The sequence below is a fragment of the Alternaria conjuncta genome, assembly GCF_024043145.1.
Source record: "Alternaria conjuncta strain BMP 0040 chromosome Unknown scaffold_11, whole genome shotgun sequence".
NCBI classification, from domain to species: Eukaryota; Fungi; Ascomycota; class Dothideomycetes; order Pleosporales; family Pleosporaceae; genus Alternaria; species Alternaria conjuncta.
Window position 1 is genome coordinate 958,318 of NW_026250100.1, and position 18,084 is coordinate 976,401.

The following is an 18,084-nucleotide window of genomic DNA, read 5'->3' on the forward strand; positions in this document are numbered from 1 at the left end:
CGGCTAGACAGCTTTCGGTATAGCGTTTCGCGGGTTAAGGAAACAGGGGTCCGTGTGCACCATCTCGTGGGTACAACGGCATATAGTCACACTGTTTGGAATGACTGGTATTTTACAGATGCATGAGATCAGAAACTCGTGGTTTTGAAATGTTATCTCTACTCTCATTGCCCTTTCACGAGGCACTACACCCACCCTGTGACGAAAAGATTGCTCCAATACCCAGTAATTATCTGCATGTCACAATGTGTATGCATGCAGAAACACTCCACTTAATCTGACCTCTATGTAATACACGAGTGCTTCGGCATATGGCTGCGGTCACAATTGTAATGACCTCGAAATGACCATCCATATACAGGTTCATATGCTACACCGCTGGTCCCTTCCCGATCCACAGTCTGAAGCTACGGAAAGGGCCTCTCCTCTTATCTGTGTTGTTGTATTGGAACCCAGGACCTAGTGTCAACTGATTGGTGTTGAAGTACAGCCATCCATCCAAGATAGCCATAGAATCAGCATGTTGAATCATCGCGTTCCTCACCAACGTCTTTACTACATAGTCGATTGGTGGAATGAGACCAGATCCTCCAGGTGCATTCCCGTTGACTGTCATGTTGGTTTCAGACTCCAGCGTATCGACGTAGTATATCGCGTTCTGTTCACTTGCCGCGATGTACACTCGGCCTCGATCATCAGCGGTAAAGCCGGCTTGCTCAGAACCGCATTGGCCTGGGTTTTGTACGGCGGCGAGGACTTCGGCGTCTGTCAAACTTTGGTCGACTAGAATCTCCTGAGAGATGTAATAAAAGCGACGGGAGGCTAGAACGCCCCAGTAGAAGTTGCCGGATGCTATGGTTTCGTCAGTAACATGAGCACACATCAGCTCAATTTCACGTACCCAAGGCGATGCCATCTGCGGCAGTCGTGAGATGACCTTTTCGTGTGCCATTCCAGGTGTAGATGAGCTCGCCGCCATATGAACCGACGTACTTCTCGTCTGCTCGAACAACACTCGTATTGAACAGTCTGCGTACCGCATTGCCGTTTTCGAGATCCACCGCTAGCAACGAGCTGTTCTTGCTAGCATCAGTGATGAAAGCATATCCTTCTCGTCCACCCAAAGTCGTATTGACACGCATGTCGTTCATATTCATCCGATGCGACAATAGATCCTGGGGTATCACATAGGTCTGAAGATGCTCTGCCGTCGTCTCATTGAAGCTCATGAGCTTTGCACCTCCAAATAGCGCATTGGTGTCTGGGCTGGCGTTGGCTGGAATCCCGCTGTCAACCACCCACAGCCTTCCTCGGTCGTCGAGAACAATGTTCTGAACGTTGATGAAGCAGGTTGCCGGATCCTGACCGGCGGTGCAATTCTGGATAGCTGCATTCGGCCATGGTTCTTCGTCGTTGTACGATGTGCAAACCACCACGTTGCTCGGTGTCTGGCCCGAGTTGCGAGGATATGTTAGGTAGAGGTTGTGCGCGGAATCGACGGCCAGACCGGTGGAGGGCTTTTGGGAGTCGTGGATCGGTTGTAGAGGAGGGCCAACGAGTGTGAAGTCTTGGGGATAGGCACCAATGGTATATCCGGGAGCGAAGGGATGATAGTCTCCTGATGATACCTCAAAATAGTCTGATGCCAATGAGATGGGAGCAAATCCCAACGCCAGTGCTATGAATCTCATCTGGACGGTACAACAACGACCTCGGGACGTCTCGGAGGCTGTAGGGTTTCTGGGGCTGTGTTGAGAAATTGTAGCGGGCTGTTGTTCTCACAACAATGTCAGTCAAACGTGAAGTCTTACGTCTAGGGATGAAAGAAGTCGAGGAGCTTCATTGAAACAACGTTTAGAGGGTCCCATGGTTCCTTCCCGCGTCCGTCTGTTGAGGGGCCCGAGGGAAACTATGACCTCCGCGTGAGCTACGTATCTATTGGTTACCAGCCGCATGGAGACATAGTAAAGTCCAGGTAATCCATGAGGATAAAGAGGGGTACCTGGTTTCCCGGAGATAATGTAGGCTGCATGTCGCAATACATTTATTAATGCTGATAGGCACATACACGTGTAAGCATTGCACGCGGTTGTGAACGCGTGCCATTGGGTTCCCATCTTTTTCGATGCAGGCAATTAGTCCTCAGGCCCAGCAGCAGAACATCGGAAAGTTAAAACAACACTTGGTGATGAAATGACAACCGGATCGTCCTAAAACTAGTCGCGGGCTGATCGATCGAGATGATGGTGCGGGAATGACGTTTTGGCGCGGAAGGAGAGGGCGCACGACCCTTCGTGATTCGCGACTGCCGAAACGCGTCTGCTAAGGAAGGCACCGCCAGCACTCACAACAAACGACACGGATAGCCATGCGTAGTTCCGATGTCCACCTACGCATTGCAAACGAAGACAATGCTACATTCAGCCTCTGAGACGCCCACGCAGTTGTTACGACTAGCCGCCAAACGCGACGAATCCAAGGCCCCGTTGCCCTCAAAGCAGACGAGAGACTCTCTCTGCGGTCTCGGAGCCTTCACCAAGCCGTTCACGATCAGAGAGCACTCTGGCTCGCCGTACAAGAACAGACCCGCTACCTTCAGACCTGTACGAGTAATTGGGCGTTCCCAGCTGCCTCTGACCTTCCTCGACATTTCCGCCGACGACAACTTCGCCCCAAACAGCCTATTCGCGGCACACATCGATATACTGGAGGATGGAGAATGTGATAGTCAAGACCATGCAGGCCCCAAGATACTCGTCGCACGCTTCGAGGCAAAGAATCTACTATACGCCATAGAGCGAGTGAAGCCACGCGTCTATAGTATCTGCAAGCTTGCGGGCTGGCTCAAAGAGAAGGATGTCACAGACTTGTGGGACCCCAGAAATCTTCAGAGGCTGCAAACACGCCCAGGGCCAGAGACGAATGCGGTCGTACAAGGAGAATGGTGGCAACAGGCCGCTGTGGAGACACACACTGTGGACCTGCCACCCAGACGAGCGCGAATGACGATGATGCGACCCAAGTTACAACCAGAGATAAAGAAAGAGCATGCGCACCAACCGGACCTGGCCTTAGAAGCCCCGAGGAGCGAATACCTGGATACGACTTCTACGGAATTCCCTCTAGAACCTATGCCGGACGCGCCATCGCCACAAGAGCAACTTGCCTTGCTCGTCCAACAATACTTGGATGCAATTTACATGTCCAAAACCTCACTGGCGTACCTAGCGAAGGGCCCAATCACTCGAATCCGGAACACATTTACTTCAGCTCAAGAAGGAGCACCGCCTACACATGAACTTGTCACATTCTTAAGAACTATGCTGCTGAGTCCAAAGGCCAGCGAGAAGAAGTACCACGAAAAACTACCATCCTTGATCAAAGAGATGCCACCCGGAAGCTACTCGGATGACGAGCACGCCCCGAGTGTCAGCAAGCCGAAGAAGTCGAAGAAAAAGATGAAACTTAGTCGGGAGGGTGTATACCCACAGGAGGAGGTATTCGTCAGGAAGTGGTGGCAGTCGGAATTGCCTAGTGGCGACAGTGCGGCTCCAGAGACTCTAGACCAGCGTATTAAGAGGCGCATTGGAGATTTGCGGGTTCGCGAGACGCTTGCGCAACTGATTCTCATGCTCGAAATCGTTGCACTAGAGACGCTCTCCACACAGAAACCACCAGAGCAACAAGCTACTGCAGACGGAAGTCAAGCCCAGACCGAGCAGCCGATGCCGAAGAAGCGCAAGAACAAACTTGATGACATCAACCTACAACTCGATCTGCTGCTGGACAAGCTTTGCATCTGGCATGCTACGGAGGAACTAGGTATACTAGATTTTGATGAAAAGCCGTCACGACAACACGACGGACCCGATGGATCTGGACGAAACAACTCGAACGATCGCCTGCACAGCTTCTGCGTCGAAGTCATTATCCCCTTCTACATCAACCGATTACCAGAGCAGGCGCTCATGGTGAATAAGAAGCTGGGTGGGCCCACACATAGCTTACCAACGAAACGCAAAGCTGTCAGGCCACCACTCACCTCACGCAAATCCGGCAGTTCGAAGGAACCCGAGGCAAAGAAGTCACGGCGATCGTTGGCCCGGGTCGCTACCGACAACACGGGACGGATGACTGAGCGAATAACACCGTCCCTGAACCGATCTGCCACTGATTCCGCGCTGTTGGATGGCATCAAACGAGAAGGCAGCGAGGTACCTCTCTCAGCCATACCTTTCCGACGCAGTCCATCTAAGAGCGCTCGGCAATCGATGTCCCAGATCCGACATCTGCAAGGTCGTCAAATTGATCTCGCGGAGCCTTCGGCTGCTGCATCAGCTAAGATAAAGCACAAGCAACGTGTGGAGGAAGATCTTCAAGAGGCTATTTTAGCTTTGAAGAAGCCCAACCGTGGACTAGCCGCTGGTGGCTACGTTGCCGAAATCGAGCAACGTGGTCTCGGTTTGCCCAAACAGTCGAGAAAGCCAACAGTCACTGTGAGGAAGACTATCAGAGACGTTCAGGTGTCAGCGACACCCCGGGCTGGGCGGAGGACGAAGAATTTGGTTGAGCAGACGCCAACCCACCATCACTACGATCCGTTCGTTAGACCTCCCGGAGCGGAAGCGCCCCCCTCGAGCGAGTTCTGCGTGCCGTCCTCTGGAGTCCGCCCACCAGCTACAATGGTGCCGGCAACGGGCCACCGCCACTCGACGGCTCGAAGTCTAGCGCAGTCCGGTATTGCCGAGACACCGTCCAAGGCGCCAAACAGCCTACCATTCTCTACAGACTCGGTTAGGAGGAAGATCTTTGCAACCCCATTGAAGGCGGCGGCGTCTTCTTCTGACGGAAGGGGTCCTGCACAATCACACGTGTTCGAAACTCCTGTCAAACCTACAGGTAGCCCGCCTCCTAATGACGCCCAATTCGCACCTGCTGCGATTGCTGCCACGCCTACCAAGCCCTCGTCTGCAACAGCGAATAAGGTTGCACCGATCGCGCTCGCATTCGTAAACAAGCATGATGCTGAGCCATCGATATACGATGCCTTGGGATGGAACGACGATGATGATGGATTCTGATATACTTACGTGAGATTGTTACATATTGATGGCACTGAATTAGCGAGCATACGATTGATTGGCATGCATCGAAGCATTGGGCGGCGTGTACAGCATTCTGGAGTTTGCGTTGGCGTTCGAGACGATGGTGTAGTTACACGGATCATGATTCCCCTGGGTAATTACTAAGAGGCCAGCACAGCGCAGTAAGCTCAAATATATGCTCTCGCACACGTTCCAAGCTCAGGCCGCCGTGTCCCCATAAAGTGCAGACTATGCTTACTTGAAGAGGACAAGCCCGTAGTCAGCGCACGCCTGCGGTGACGATGGCTGGTCTGGGCGACTATGGAACGAAAGAGGAATTCTTTCGCGTGTCTGTGTATCGTGCCCGTGAAGCGTTCCACAGTGTTTCTTTCGGGGAATTGCATGTGCCCGCGACGCGATGCCATAGTGTGATCGTGTGAGGCGACAGGTACCCGCGCCGTGAGGAACCAGGGATCGTCGCTATAGCGTATATTAGAGCCGGCGTCCCTTGCAGTAGACGACTTGGGCCCACGCCGGATAGGAGAGACGGCCACTCACAGCACAGCGCACCCGTGGCCGCGATGGTAATTTGCCGGGGATCACCAACAGTCGGCCCTTAGCCTATGCCCCTAAAGACGCCTCCAGTTGCCGGCTGGCCCATGCAGCCGTGTGTCCAAAGGCCTAATCACGCTCAAATTATGAAAATCAGATAGACGCGCCTGTTGTCTCTCACTTCTCGAGTCCTGATTTCCCTGCCCTTACACTGCCCGACTTGGATCACACAGGAAGCTCGCGTCGCCAAACCTCGGACCCCGAACATGCCCATTACTGCAGCCAAGCTAAGGTAGCCGACCCATTTGGACAACTGCAGTAGCCATGGCTGTCGCTGCAGCTTCCCGTCCTGCGCCCCATGGACAGCGCTCGCCAACCCTCAGCGATGCGGGCATGATCCTCCCCTCGTTCGAGACCGATTTCGAGCGCGCTGCCTCTCCGCCCGTTGCTGAGCGCCCGCCCTCGCCGTCCGACCTCTATAGGCACGCAAACTCCAGCCGAGTCAGATTAAGTTCCGCACCGCAGGGCCGGCGCCGCGCCTCGCAACAGACGAAATCCCCGTCCCTATCAGCACAGTCCTCGCGCTCCACGCTGCGCAACATGCCCGACTCAGACGCGCCTACTAAGAGCGTGCCTGCCCGTGACGATGCCCTCGCTTCGTCGCCCACCATCCAGAATGCCCTGAGCCGCCATTCACCCAGCACGTGGCACGGGCAAGATCAGCACAAGATCAGCCCTACTTCCAGCTCGGTGTTCAGCGAGGACTTTGAGCACTGGCCGGGGTTTGACAGCCACGACAACTTCGAGGACAGCGGCGTGGATCTCGAAGAGCAAGAAAAGCGCAACCACCACACCCGGGACAGCGACGCCGGCAACGGCATGGGCAGCGAGCGGTGGCACGAGGACCGCACCAGTGGCAGTGACGACGAGGACGACCCGTACTCGTCGGCTGCACTGAGTAGGAGGGCAGAGATAATCCTGGCCAATGCGAAGAAGCGGCTGAACGTATGCGCTTCCTGATGCTGCCACACATCGGACGATTGCTAACGGGAACAGGTCATGGAAGGAAACCTCCGTGGTGCGCGAGAGTCACTCGTCGTCTCACCCACGTTCCACTCAAGAAACACATCTTCCGACTTGACCTCGCATATAGCGGCCAGTCGCGACCGAGACCGACGACTGTATGCTGGCATGGGCCCGATTCCTCCGCGCATCAACTCTTATCGACAATCTCTCCTCACCCCGAACGGTAGCCCCAGCCATGCACGTGGGCTGAGCGAGACATCGGTGCCACTCCCTTTCACGCCTTCCTACTCCTACCTGACCCGGACTACATCCAACAAGCGCGCATCGAGTGCATTCGGTCATACCAGCGGTCCGTGGTCGCCTGAGAGCTACGGCCAGGGGCGTTTCCCCATCAAAGAGTCTCGAAGCGTGGAACATCTCCGCAATCCCCGCTCAACCTGGAACAGCAGCGAACGCGAGTATGCTGCAAGATCCGCCTCGAGGAGCTCACGATCCCCAACTGCACTGGAGACTTTGCCGGAGGATGAGGATGGACAGAGAGTGCATCGCTCCACATCTGCAGCCAGTGGTCTCCGCGACCAGATGAACGATCTCAAGGGTAGAATCTCTAGTCTGAAGCTCAAGGCGCAAGAAGACCACCTCCGACGCAGAAGCATACAGAGTCTACGCGCACCGAGCCCCTTTACGTCTTCTGACACATGGCATCCAAGAAGCACACCGACAAACGCTGGCTTGGGCATTACGACAGACCCGTACGAAGAACAGGAGCGACCCTTGACCGCCACTACCACCAACTCACAGAAGCACGGCGAGAAGCTAGTGACGCACTTCAGCAAACTAAATGGGACCAACGGACACGCGTACTCTGTCCAGCCATACGACCAGGCTGAGGCTGAATCAAACGATCCGGAAGCATACGAAGACGAAGATGCGGACGAGACAGCGGAGTCAGACTTCGTCTCGGTCAATGGAGATGACGTACCCGACCCGGAGAGTGTATACGAGGACGCCGTCTACGAGATGCCTACCACAGAGCGACACGAGGACCGTGTAGATGCGTTCGACTACGAGACCTTCTTCTTGCACAGTGCAATGGGCACCTACAGCGTGGAAGATCGCCGATCGAGTACTAGTTCGGGCTCCTCTGCCGCAACTACGCGGCCCGTGACAGCTGTCCAGACAACGGATGAACTCGGCATTGGCGAGAAGAGAGCGTCATTCCATCAGCGGAATCCCAGCGTTGACTCAGTCTCCACCGTAGCCACGTTTGCTACTGCAGCTGAAGAACAAAACGACGATGAAGAAGAAGAGAATGAGCAGATGGATCAGTTCTCTCAGCAGATTCTGTCCAACCAGAACCGATCTGTCTCGCGCCCAGGGACACAGAACGGCCTCCTCTCTCTGCGTTCTGATTCGGCAATCAACATGCGACGTGCCAATGGCTCGTCTCCATCGCAGAGGTCACTATCACGTGGCTCTTCTTCGCCTGGAGAGCTTGCCAGCGGACTCCAAACGTCGAGGATATACTCCATCCTCACTGAAGGCTCCAGAGACGAGCCACGGGTGGCACTCAGCGAGGAAGAGACGCAGCTCATCTACGGCCTTGCTGCGAGTATCCAGAATGTGTGCTCCAACCTGCAGCACACCTACGGCGATGCCTACGAACGCAAGGCATGGCGACGAAGACTTGACGAAGCCCGCAAAATACTTAATGGCGAGGGCGAGGATGGTGCAGATGACCAATCCTTCTAATGCTCCGCAGTTAGCCCTCGAACTTTCCTTTCTCAGACTTACGGTAATGTCTAACTCGACTGTAGCGGTTTAGCGTCACTCGTTTCCACCTTTTACGAGCTTACTCCCTATCATGTGTAATTTGGGACATCCCCGACTTTCTTTTCGATTTCACCATTCCCTTTGCTTTGGCAGATTTGCAGTGTCTTTTTGCAGGAGGTCACGACTTTGGAACTATAGATAATTTCTCTTATGTGTATTGATACCCGGGAGGCAGCGGCGGGGTCACAGGACTCCGGTGTATGTGGACACGTTTTTTGTTCACGCGTTTGCAAGTACTTCTTAGCTCTAGAATCTAACATGCCCGTCATCCGTGTACGTAGGGCTGCGAGAACCAATCTACCGATCTACCAACCCAGCACGTTGGGCCTGACCGAGTGTCAAAGTCATGCCAGCGCCCGTGTCTAGAAAGCCGTCAGAAGACGGTGGAACGACGGGGTGGAGTCGGCGCGAGATTTACCCCTCCCGAGGCTGTCACGAACCTAGATCCATGGGAGGATTGCCTCCAAGTTTGGGGAGAGCGCCCCACCAAACACCGTCACGAAGCCACTGCATGCATGCAAAATACAGTCTGCTGTGCGTTGTTCATGTACCATCGTGGACAACGAGGTGCGACGGCAGGCCTAATGCACGTCTGCGACGCGTGCAGGTTTGCCGCGCTCAGCGATGGAGCGCGATGTGTGCCGGCAGCGCGCTACGATTGGATCGCGCACGGCAACGCTGGACTGGCGGTGTAGGAGTCGGCCGTGGTAACCACTGCAACTGAAGGCTGCCAACAGCACGGATACCCACTAGAGCCTCCGCAATTGGCCCACCGCGGCGTGGCTGGGGGCGTGCTAGACAGAGAGGGATGGTTCCGGAGGGCCATGCGCTGAACTGAAGCACAACATTGAATTATCCACACGACAGGCTCATGCAATGCGCCCCGGCTCTAACCCTAAAATTTTGCCCAGCGGAATAACTCCAACCTGCCGCCCGCATCGCGCATCGACGTTTCCCTGCGTCTGATCGCATCGACACATCTCACGATAGCTGGGCCAACCCTCACTCAGCACCCGCCGCCGCCCACAGCTCCGGCCGAATACCCCTCGACGAGCCACCCCTCATTTTTCGATATCTCGCCTGCGGCTGGTCCGGGCGCGTGTGTGACGACGGTGGATGAAACGAACCGCAAGCTCCAACCGGCTTGGTGCGCGCAACGACTAAAGCCTATTCGACCCCGATAACGATTGGCGTTGCGGAAACACATCCATACACACCACACAGTCCTTGTGACCACTCGCGACGCCTGCTCCCCTGCTTTCGCCTCTGACGCTCACTGAATCTGAATCTGCGCGGCGCCCGTCTCCTGCATACTCCGTGCACTCTGTACCTGCTGCGACCGCGACTGTCTTATTCGACCTGTGCCGATCGCCGCGTCCTGGAGTTCTAATATTTGGCCCGTGTAATCTGCGACGGATTGCATCACCATCGTCACCTGTTGAGGGCCGCATTCCTGCCCTCGTGTACTACTAGAGCTCGCCGCATCGAGACCCTGCAGCAGCAGACCAGGACCGCGAAGGAAGTCACGCTGCACCATCCCGCCCCCGTACCGTATACGAAAACACCTGCCGCCCGCGCAATTGCAACCTCGCCGCTCCACGCTCGCGGTTTCGCACGAGCGCTCATGTGCCTACCTCCGCCCTGCTCCTTCTATTTGCGCGTCTCACACTCGCACAATGTCTCCTGTCAGCTCTCGTCGCGCCGTCGCCGCCGCGCCATCTGCGAGACCAAGGACCCTGCCGCTTTCGAGGACTGGATCGGCTGAACGGGGTTGGGACAGAAAGAGTCGGAACATGCAATCCGAGGATGTTTGCAGCTACACCGCCGGAAGCACATCAGCATGGGAGTCTGAGAATGACTGGCCCATTGCTGAGTTGATAGCGGACATGTACCAGGCGCTGGATCGGCTGGAATGCCCCAGTGCTGGTCACAAGAGTTCGAGTAGAGGTTTTATCTCGGTACGACGACACTGCTTTGTTTGGTCTCTTGTCCATGTTTGGTGCACGATTACCCACACTCCTTGCCAACCGCTTTCCGCATTGTTTAATTCCTGGTTCAACTTCTAACAACTATTCAGCGGCCTAATCCCATGACCCAGTTGTCGCGGTCTCCTCCATCAACACTCGAGTCCTTCCCGGAGTCATGGAGTCCAGCCCCACGGTATTATGGATCCCCACCACCCTCATACGATGAATCTATTGCAGACATGCCCCCAGACTATACATCCACCGATGCGCTAGCCTATGCAAAAACGCCTGGTTACTTACCGTTTCCTTCTTTCCGCGCATCATCACGTTCTAGTGTTCGAAATGGTTTGCGCAAACGCAATGCTTCGTCTCCAACAACTTCATTCTTCCTTGATGTGAAATCTCCATATGTGGACATCGATTTTGGCTACAGTGAGACAGGCATCAAATCGCACGCGAAGAAGAAGGCCAAGGCAGCGGCCAAGCCTAAACCTGCAGCTGCAGCTACACCAGCAGACGACGGCAAGAAGGAAGAGGAAGCTGGTGGTGGCGATGGTGGGGGTGACCCGCCTGCCGATAGCGGGGCTGGAGGCGATGGTGGCGACGGGGATAAGGGCAAGAAGAAGACCAAGAAGGAGAAGGAGGAAGAGGAGCGCTTGAAGAAAGAGGAGGAGGAGCGTTTGCAAAAGGAGGAGGAAGAGCGCCTGGCGAAGGAAGAAGAGGAGCGGTTGGCGAAAGAGGAGGAAGAGCGTCTGGCAAAGGAGGCTGAAGAGGAGGCCGAGCGCAAGAAGAAGGAAGAGGAAGAAGCGGCAGCTGCAGCCGCAGCGAAACCATCGATACTAAACGCTACAGCTGGCTTGAGTTGGGGAAAGGAGCCAGCAGCAGATGACTGGGCCTCGTTTGGTGCGGCCGCTCCCGGCAAGAAGAAGAAGGGCAAAAAGGGGAAGGTGTGTCATTTCGGCTTTTTAGTTACACATAGCAGCACGCTAACTCACGATAGACGGCCGAGCCCGCACCCCCGCCTCCTCCTGATCCTCCAGCGGAACCGCCGACAACATTCGACGATATTAACCTGGACGAAGCAAGTGCGCCAAAGATTGACATGAATTTCAGTGATACGGGCGCATCAAAATCTGGATTTGGACTTCCCGGGCTTGGCAACTGGACCTCCGGCTGGGGCTCATCGAACAAAGACGCGACTGCAGAAGGCGACAACCCTTGGGGCTCAGATAAAAAGAAGAAGGAGGATGGATTCGATTTCGATTTTGACGCGTTCAAGAGTCCCCCGGCTGAGGACAAACCTGCTGACGATGATGGCTGGGGCGGTTTACTCGCTTCCAAGACCAAGAAGAAGAGCAAGAAAGGGGCTTTGATTGACGACAGTGTGCCAGAGGTACCTCCGCCGCCGCCAGAGCCTGAGAAGAAAGAGGAAGACGATTCATGGGGTGCATTCAGCTTTGGCGCCACCAAGGACAAGAAGAAAAAGAAGAAGGGCGCAATTGAAGAAGAGCCCCCGCCACCTGAGCCAGAACCAGAACCTGTCGTCGAGGCTGAGCCATCGCCTGCCAAAGAGGAGGACCCATGGGGTGGTGGTTGGGGAGCGGCGGCTGCTGCTGGCACCAAGAAGAAGAAAGGTAAGAAGGGAGCCAAGGAAGAACCTCCACCTCCCGAGCCGGAAGCCGAACCTGAACCGGTACCTGAACCAGAGCCAGAGCCGGAGCCCCCGAAAGAACCAGAGCCAGTCGTGGATCCTTACGCAGGACTCAGCAAGTCGCAGGCGAAGAAGCTCAAAACCAAGCTGGACAAAGAGGCTAAGCAGAAAGAGGAAGAAGATGCCAAGCGCGCGAAAGAGGAGGAGGAAGCTGCTGAGATCAGGCGACAGGAAGAGGAAGAGGCAGAACGGATACGCTTAGAAGAGGAGGAAGCCGAGCTGAAGAAGATGGAGGAAGAGGAAGCCGCCGCCGCTGCTGCTGAAGCCGAGAAGGCTAAGCAGAAAGACGACACCTGGGGCGATTGGGGTGGTGCAGCTCCGACAACTACCAAGAAGAAGAAGAAGGGCAAGAAAGGTGCAGAGGAAGAAATTCCGCCACCGCCACCACCCCCTCCTGAGCCTGAAGCTGAGCCTGAACCCGCCCCGGCTGAGGACAGACCAGTTGATCCGTGGGATGATTGGGGCTCAACACCCCCTGCTGCTGTCAAGAAAATGAAGAAGAGCAAGAAGGGTGTGCTTATCGAACCTGTCATCGAAGAGCCGCCACCACCACCGGAACCTGAGCCTGAGCCAGCACAAGAGGACGAGAAGGGCACCGACTGGGGCCTGAGTTCGATATGGGGCGGAGGAAAGAAGAAGAAGAAGAGCAGTAAATCCGTCGAACTGGACTCGCTTCCCGCACCTAGCCCGGAGCCCATAATCGAAGAACTTGCTTCTGTTCACCAGCCCGAAGACGTCGAAGAGCCCAAGGAAGACGAATCCGACGATTGGGGCGCGCCATCTTGGAGCAAGAAGAAGAACAAGGATCCAAAGAAGGATGCGCCAGAAGAAGTTATCGAGGATACCAGTACACCTGTTCAGAAACCCGACGAGGATGATCCTTGGGGAAGCGCAGCCTTCAACATCGGCAAGAAGTCAAAGAAGAGCAAGAAGGGCCTAGTTCCACCGAACGTGCCGACACCGCCGGGAGAATTCGAGTCAGAGTTTCCGGCGCCGAAGGAAATCGAAGCACCTCCCCCAGCTGAAGATGAAGACATCTGGGGTGCTCCTGCTACTGTCACCAAGAAGAAGAAGAGTAAGACTGTCAGTAGCCTGCTCAGCAAATTCGAACCCGAAAGCTCTCCGCCAAAATCGACAAACGATACTTTCGAGGATCTTATCTCGCTCGACGACCCACCGCCACCGCCTCCTGAGCCAGAACCAGTAGTGGAAGAAGCTCCAGCGCCAGTCGAGGAGAAAAAGAAGAGCAAGAAAGAGAAAGAGACGAAGTCGAGCAGCATCTGGGGCTCTCTCAGCGGCTCTAAGAAGCCGAAGAACGAAACGCCTACAGAGAAAAGAGTGCGAGAGAGGAAGGAGAGGAAGGAACGAGAAGAGCAGGAGCGTCTGGAGAAGGAGGCTGCTGAGAAAGAGGAGGAAGAGCGCCTGGCCCGCGAAGCTGAAGAGGCGGCGGCTGAACAGGCGCGTATTGAGGCCGAAGAAGCTGAAGCGGCACGTATATTGGCAGAGGAAGAGGAAGAGAAGAAGAGGAAAGAAGAGGAGTCAGCAGCCTCAAAACTGGCAGGTTGGGGCGCCAGCATTTGGGGCGCTTCAAAGAAGAAGACGGAAACCCCAAGGGAGAGAAGAGCCCGGGAGAAGAAAGAGGAGGAAGAACGCCTGGCGAAAGAAGCTGCCGAGCAAGCAGAGAAGGAGCGTCTCGAGCAAGAAGAACAGGAACGTCTTCAGCGCGAAGAAGAGGAGCGCCTAGAACAGGAGCGCCTCGAGCGTGAAGAGCAGGAGCGTATTGAGGCAGAAGAAGCTGAGCGTGCTGCTGAAGAAGAAAGACTCCGCATCGAAGCCGAGGAGGCTGAGAGAGCTCGCACAGCTGCAGAAGAGGAAGAAGCGCGTCGCATAGCTGAGGAAGAAGCTAAAGCAAGTTCCGGATGGGGCATGTTTGGCTTAGGGAAGAAGAAGGAGTCGAGCAAGGCGAAGCGTGAGCGAGAGGCCAAGGAGAAGAAGGCGGCTGAAGAAAAAGAACGGCTGGAGCGTGAAGCCAGAGAAGCTGCTGAAGCTGAAGCAGCTGCCGCCGCCGAGGCCGAAGCCGCTGAAGCCGCCGAGGCGGAGAGGGTTGCGAAGGAGGCGGAAGAGGCCGAGTTTGCTCGTATTGCTGCTGAGCAGGATATGGTACTCGAACCTGAGCCAGCCCCGAAAGAAAAGAAGAAGAAAAAGAAGAGAGGCGTTGTTGAAGAACTTCCACCGCCTCCGCCGCCCCCACCCGCCGAGCCTGCGAATGACGACGAACTGTTCGATCTGATCAAGGATGAAGACGCAGGGGATCTCTTGGCCGAGCTCGAGAAGCCTACCAGGAAGGAGGAGAAGGAAGCAGCTAGCGGTTGGGGCAGTGCGTGGGGTATCTCTCTGCGCAAGACCAAGCCTGAACAGCCAAAGCCCAGCATCTGGGATGAACCAGAACCAGAGCCAGAGCCGGAGCCAGAACCCGAGGTCGAGGAACCCGAGCCGGAGCCAGAGCCAGAGCCAGAAGCTGAACCAGAACCTGAGCCTGAGCCTGAACCAGAGCCTGTCAAACTCACTCCCAAGGAGGAGCGAAGACTCAAGAAGTCCAAGAAGCATCGGCATGTGGAACCAGAGCCAGAGCCGGAACCAGCCCCAGAGCCAGAGGCTGAAGAGGCCCCTCCAGAGCCAGAACCTGAGCCAGAACCGGAGGTGGTCGTCGTTGAAAAGCCCAAGAAGAAGCTGTCGTCCAAGGAAAAGAAGAAGCTGGAAGAGGAGAAACTTAAGGAAGAGAAGCGGCTGAAGAAGTTAAAGAAGGCTGGGAAGCTAGTCGAAGCTCTCATTGCGATTCCCGAACCAGATCCAGAGCCTGAAGTACCTGCCGAGAGATCCCCTCCTGCACCTGGCGCATTCCCTGACGACGAGGGCGATACGATGGACTTCCATGATGCAGAGGATGCAGCGCCGCCAGAAGAGCCTGAACCAGAGCCTGAACCTGAACCAGTCGCCGAACCGGAACCTGAGCCAGAACCAGCACCAGTACCTGGACCTTCTATTCTTTCGGAGCTGAAGAAGCTGAAGAAGACCAAGAAGAGCAGCAAATCGAGAGGGTTCAGTTTCGATGACCCGCCGCCGCCGCCTCCCGAGCCAGAACCAATCATCGAGGAGGAGGAGCCTGAGCCTGAGCCTGAACCAGAGCCGGAAGCTGAACCTGAGCCTGAACCCGAAGCTGAACCAGAACCGGAACCGGAGCCAGAGCCAGAGCCTGTCAAACTCACTCCCAAGGAGGAGCGGAGACTAAAGAAGTCCAAGAAGAGTAGCAAGACAAGGACGCGTCAGCCAGAACCTGAACCTGAACCTGAGCCAGAACCCATTATCGAAGAAGCGCCTGAAGAAGCAGACCCTGACATGGACGACGACGAGGAGGCTCCCGAAAAACTTCCTACCCCACCTCCAGAGGTTGCGCCTGAGCCCCCGTCGGAATCTCCAAGAAAAGAGCGTGTCAAGCTAGGTCGCAGCGCTACCACGGCCGCTGGAGGATGGGGCTTATTTGGTGCGGCCAAGACTAAGACCAGAAGGGTGTCTGGTGGTGAAGACGGCGCCGGCCTTCCCGATCGCACAAAGTCTGTACGAACCTCGTCCACTCGGGACAATGACATCAAGTCACGTTCATCAGGCTCGGACAAGGTGCACTCATCCAAGCCAACGGTTTCACGGTCCAAGACGGCCCGCGCTGGTACTGGGCTAGGTGCCATGTTTGGTGTTGCTCCGCCCCCGCCTTCACGATCAAAGTCACATCGCACACCCAAGACGACGTCGCGCCGTCCCTCAATCGACCAGGACGCTGCTATGATGTCGCCGCCACAAACAGACACTGATGCGAGGGTCTCTTCAAAGGCCGCCAAGGTCATGGGCATGAAAAGCTCGTCGCGCAGGACCAGCACTCGGGACGCCAGAGATAAGGGCTTCCGTCGAGGTGAGCCGTTCCCCGCTAAGCACGATGCGCCTGTCATTGGCCGGCGCAGCCGTAAGCAAACATTCGGAGCTAACCCTATGGCAGCTGTTCCAGACCCGTATCCTATTGACGACGACCAAGATCTTGACGATGAGTCTCCTCCCCCAGCTTCCCGTCCAGAGCCATCGCGTCGCAAATCCAAGCGCGACTCCGCGCAACCCCTTGAACCCTTGACTGCACCGCCTAGCGCTGACGATCCCATCGTCGTCGACCCCATGGATATGGACCCTGCCCCAGCTGAGGCTGAGCGGCCCCGCCGCGAACGTGAGCGGGAGCGACCTCGTCGTGCGCGCGGCAACTCGGATGCCGTGGGCACGCTTGCTGGTGTCGCAGGTACTGCTGCTGCTGTGAAGGGCTTCAAGGGAATGTTTGGCCTCGGTCGCAAGAAGGCTGCGCCGGAAGAGGCACCCCGCGAGCGCCGCCGGACCGCCTACGAGACCGAAGACGAGCGCAGACATCGCAAGCGATCGACAACCCGTGGAGGCGCAACAGAGGATGAGGCGAAGCGGCTGCGACACGAGCGCCGCAGTCTGCGCCATCCGCCTCCTGAAGACGTTATGATGTCAGGCGCAAATGGCACCCCTGAGGACTACGATGCTGAGCGAGAGGCTCGACGAGCTGAGCGTAGATCCAAACGCGATGGAGACAAAGGAGCCCGGCGCGCTGAGCTTGAAGAGGCAGAGGCCAAGGCAGAGCGCCGTCGCGAACGTGAGCGCGAAAACGAGCGTGCGACTCTTGCGGAGAAGAAGGCCCGTCAGATGGCTGAGCTGGAGCGTCGCAACCAGGAGGCCGAGGAACAACTGCGTCGCATGGCCGAGAAGGAGGAGCGGAAGAAGGCACGAGGCGAGCGCAAACCGCCCTCCGACGAACGTGAGCGCGAGAAGCGTTCTTCGCGCCGCAAAGACAAGGACCGCGAAGAGCCCCGCCCAAAGACCGAACGCCGTCGAACAGTGCACGTGGACGAAGACGCAGAACGTCGCCGTCGTCACGAAGAGCGCCGTGCCGCCAGACGCAACTCCGAATACCCCGTCGCAGCCAGCGGCGAGCCCATCACCGACTACTTCGACGAGCGCAACGGCGGGGCCCGCAAACACCGCAGTTCGCGCCAGGCCCGCGACGAGGAAGAAAACATGCCGTACAGCAACAACAAGAGCGGCGACAAGACCTCGTCGTGGGTGGAATCCCTCTCCAACGAGCCACCCCTCCCTCCCCCCATCTCCGAAACCGTCCTCGACCCCGCCCCCGGCGCGCGCGAGAGCCCCGAGGAAGACGAGGAAACCTTCTCCCAAGACGAAGACATCCGGCTGCGCATCGCCGGCCGCAAGGGCCCCAAGCGCGATAAAGAACGTGCTGAGCGCCGCAAGGCAGAGGACAAGGAACGAGACCGCGATAGGACGCACAAGCACAGTCGCCGGGCTACACACTACGAAGGCATGAAGACGGTTGATGACGACAGAGAGCGGAAGAGGGCGTCCCGCCGCACAAGCTACGTGCCTGCGTATGAAGAGCCGCCTGTGCGCACCTGGGATGGCAGACCGGCTGTTGATGGCGGTGCCCCGGCTGTCAAGCGGGGAAGCTGGTTTAAGAAGATGTTTTAAGCCGCGCCCTCTCTTCTCTTCTTCTTCTTCTTGCTCACAACCTTTTTGGCCAACGAAGGACTTTTGGTTTACGATGTAATATGGGTTTTACGAAAGATTATCTTGGATGTGTATATGTTTTGGAATGTTTTGGCACCTATTTGGGATTTTGGGATGATGACAGCGAAGCGACAGCGTGGTTTGGATCTCTTGCTTGATTAGCATTGCGTGGCGCTTTTTGATTCGTTCTCTCGATCTTTTCTTGTCTACTTTACTTACTTTACTTCATGAGAACTACTTTTATCTTCTTCATTGCTTCCTTCGATCTATC

At 56.2% G+C, this 18,084-nt stretch overlaps 4 protein-coding genes across 4 annotated transcripts; 3 read left to right on the forward strand and 1 right to left on the reverse strand.

The window, feature by feature from the left end:
• Positions 1–370: 370 nt before the first annotated feature.
• On the reverse strand, positions 371–1,691 carry J4E85_007859 (uncharacterized protein; the record flags this gene model as incomplete). The annotated part of the gene is made up of 2 exons (XM_051472089.1): positions 371–852; positions 902–1,691. 2 exons carry the CDS (start codon positions 1,689–1,691, stop codon positions 371–373), a joined length of 1,272 nt encoding a protein of 423 aa, XP_051324286.1.
• A 720-nt stretch (positions 1,692–2,411) lies between these two features.
• Positions 2,412–5,081, forward strand: J4E85_007860 (uncharacterized protein; the record flags this gene model as incomplete). The annotated part of the gene is made up of 1 exon (XM_051472090.1): positions 2,412–5,081. The coding sequence occupies one exon, from the start codon at positions 2,412–2,414 to the stop codon at positions 5,079–5,081; it is 2,670 nt and encodes an 889-aa protein (XP_051324287.1).
• Positions 5,082–5,960: 879 nt separating this feature from the next.
• On the forward strand, positions 5,961–8,414 carry J4E85_007861 (uncharacterized protein; the record flags this gene model as incomplete). Its single annotated transcript, XM_051472091.1, has 2 exons — positions 5,961–6,641; positions 6,693–8,414. 2 exons carry the CDS (start codon positions 5,961–5,963, stop codon positions 8,412–8,414), a joined length of 2,403 nt encoding a protein of 800 aa, XP_051324288.1.
• A 1,757-nt stretch (positions 8,415–10,171) lies between these two features.
• Positions 10,172–17,774, forward strand: J4E85_007862 (uncharacterized protein; the record flags this gene model as incomplete). The annotated part of the gene is made up of 3 exons (XM_051472092.1): positions 10,172–10,453; positions 10,573–11,409; positions 11,463–17,774. 3 exons carry the CDS (start codon positions 10,172–10,174, stop codon positions 17,772–17,774), a joined length of 7,431 nt encoding a protein of 2,476 aa, XP_051324289.1.
• Between the last annotated feature and the right edge of the window lie 310 nt (positions 17,775–18,084).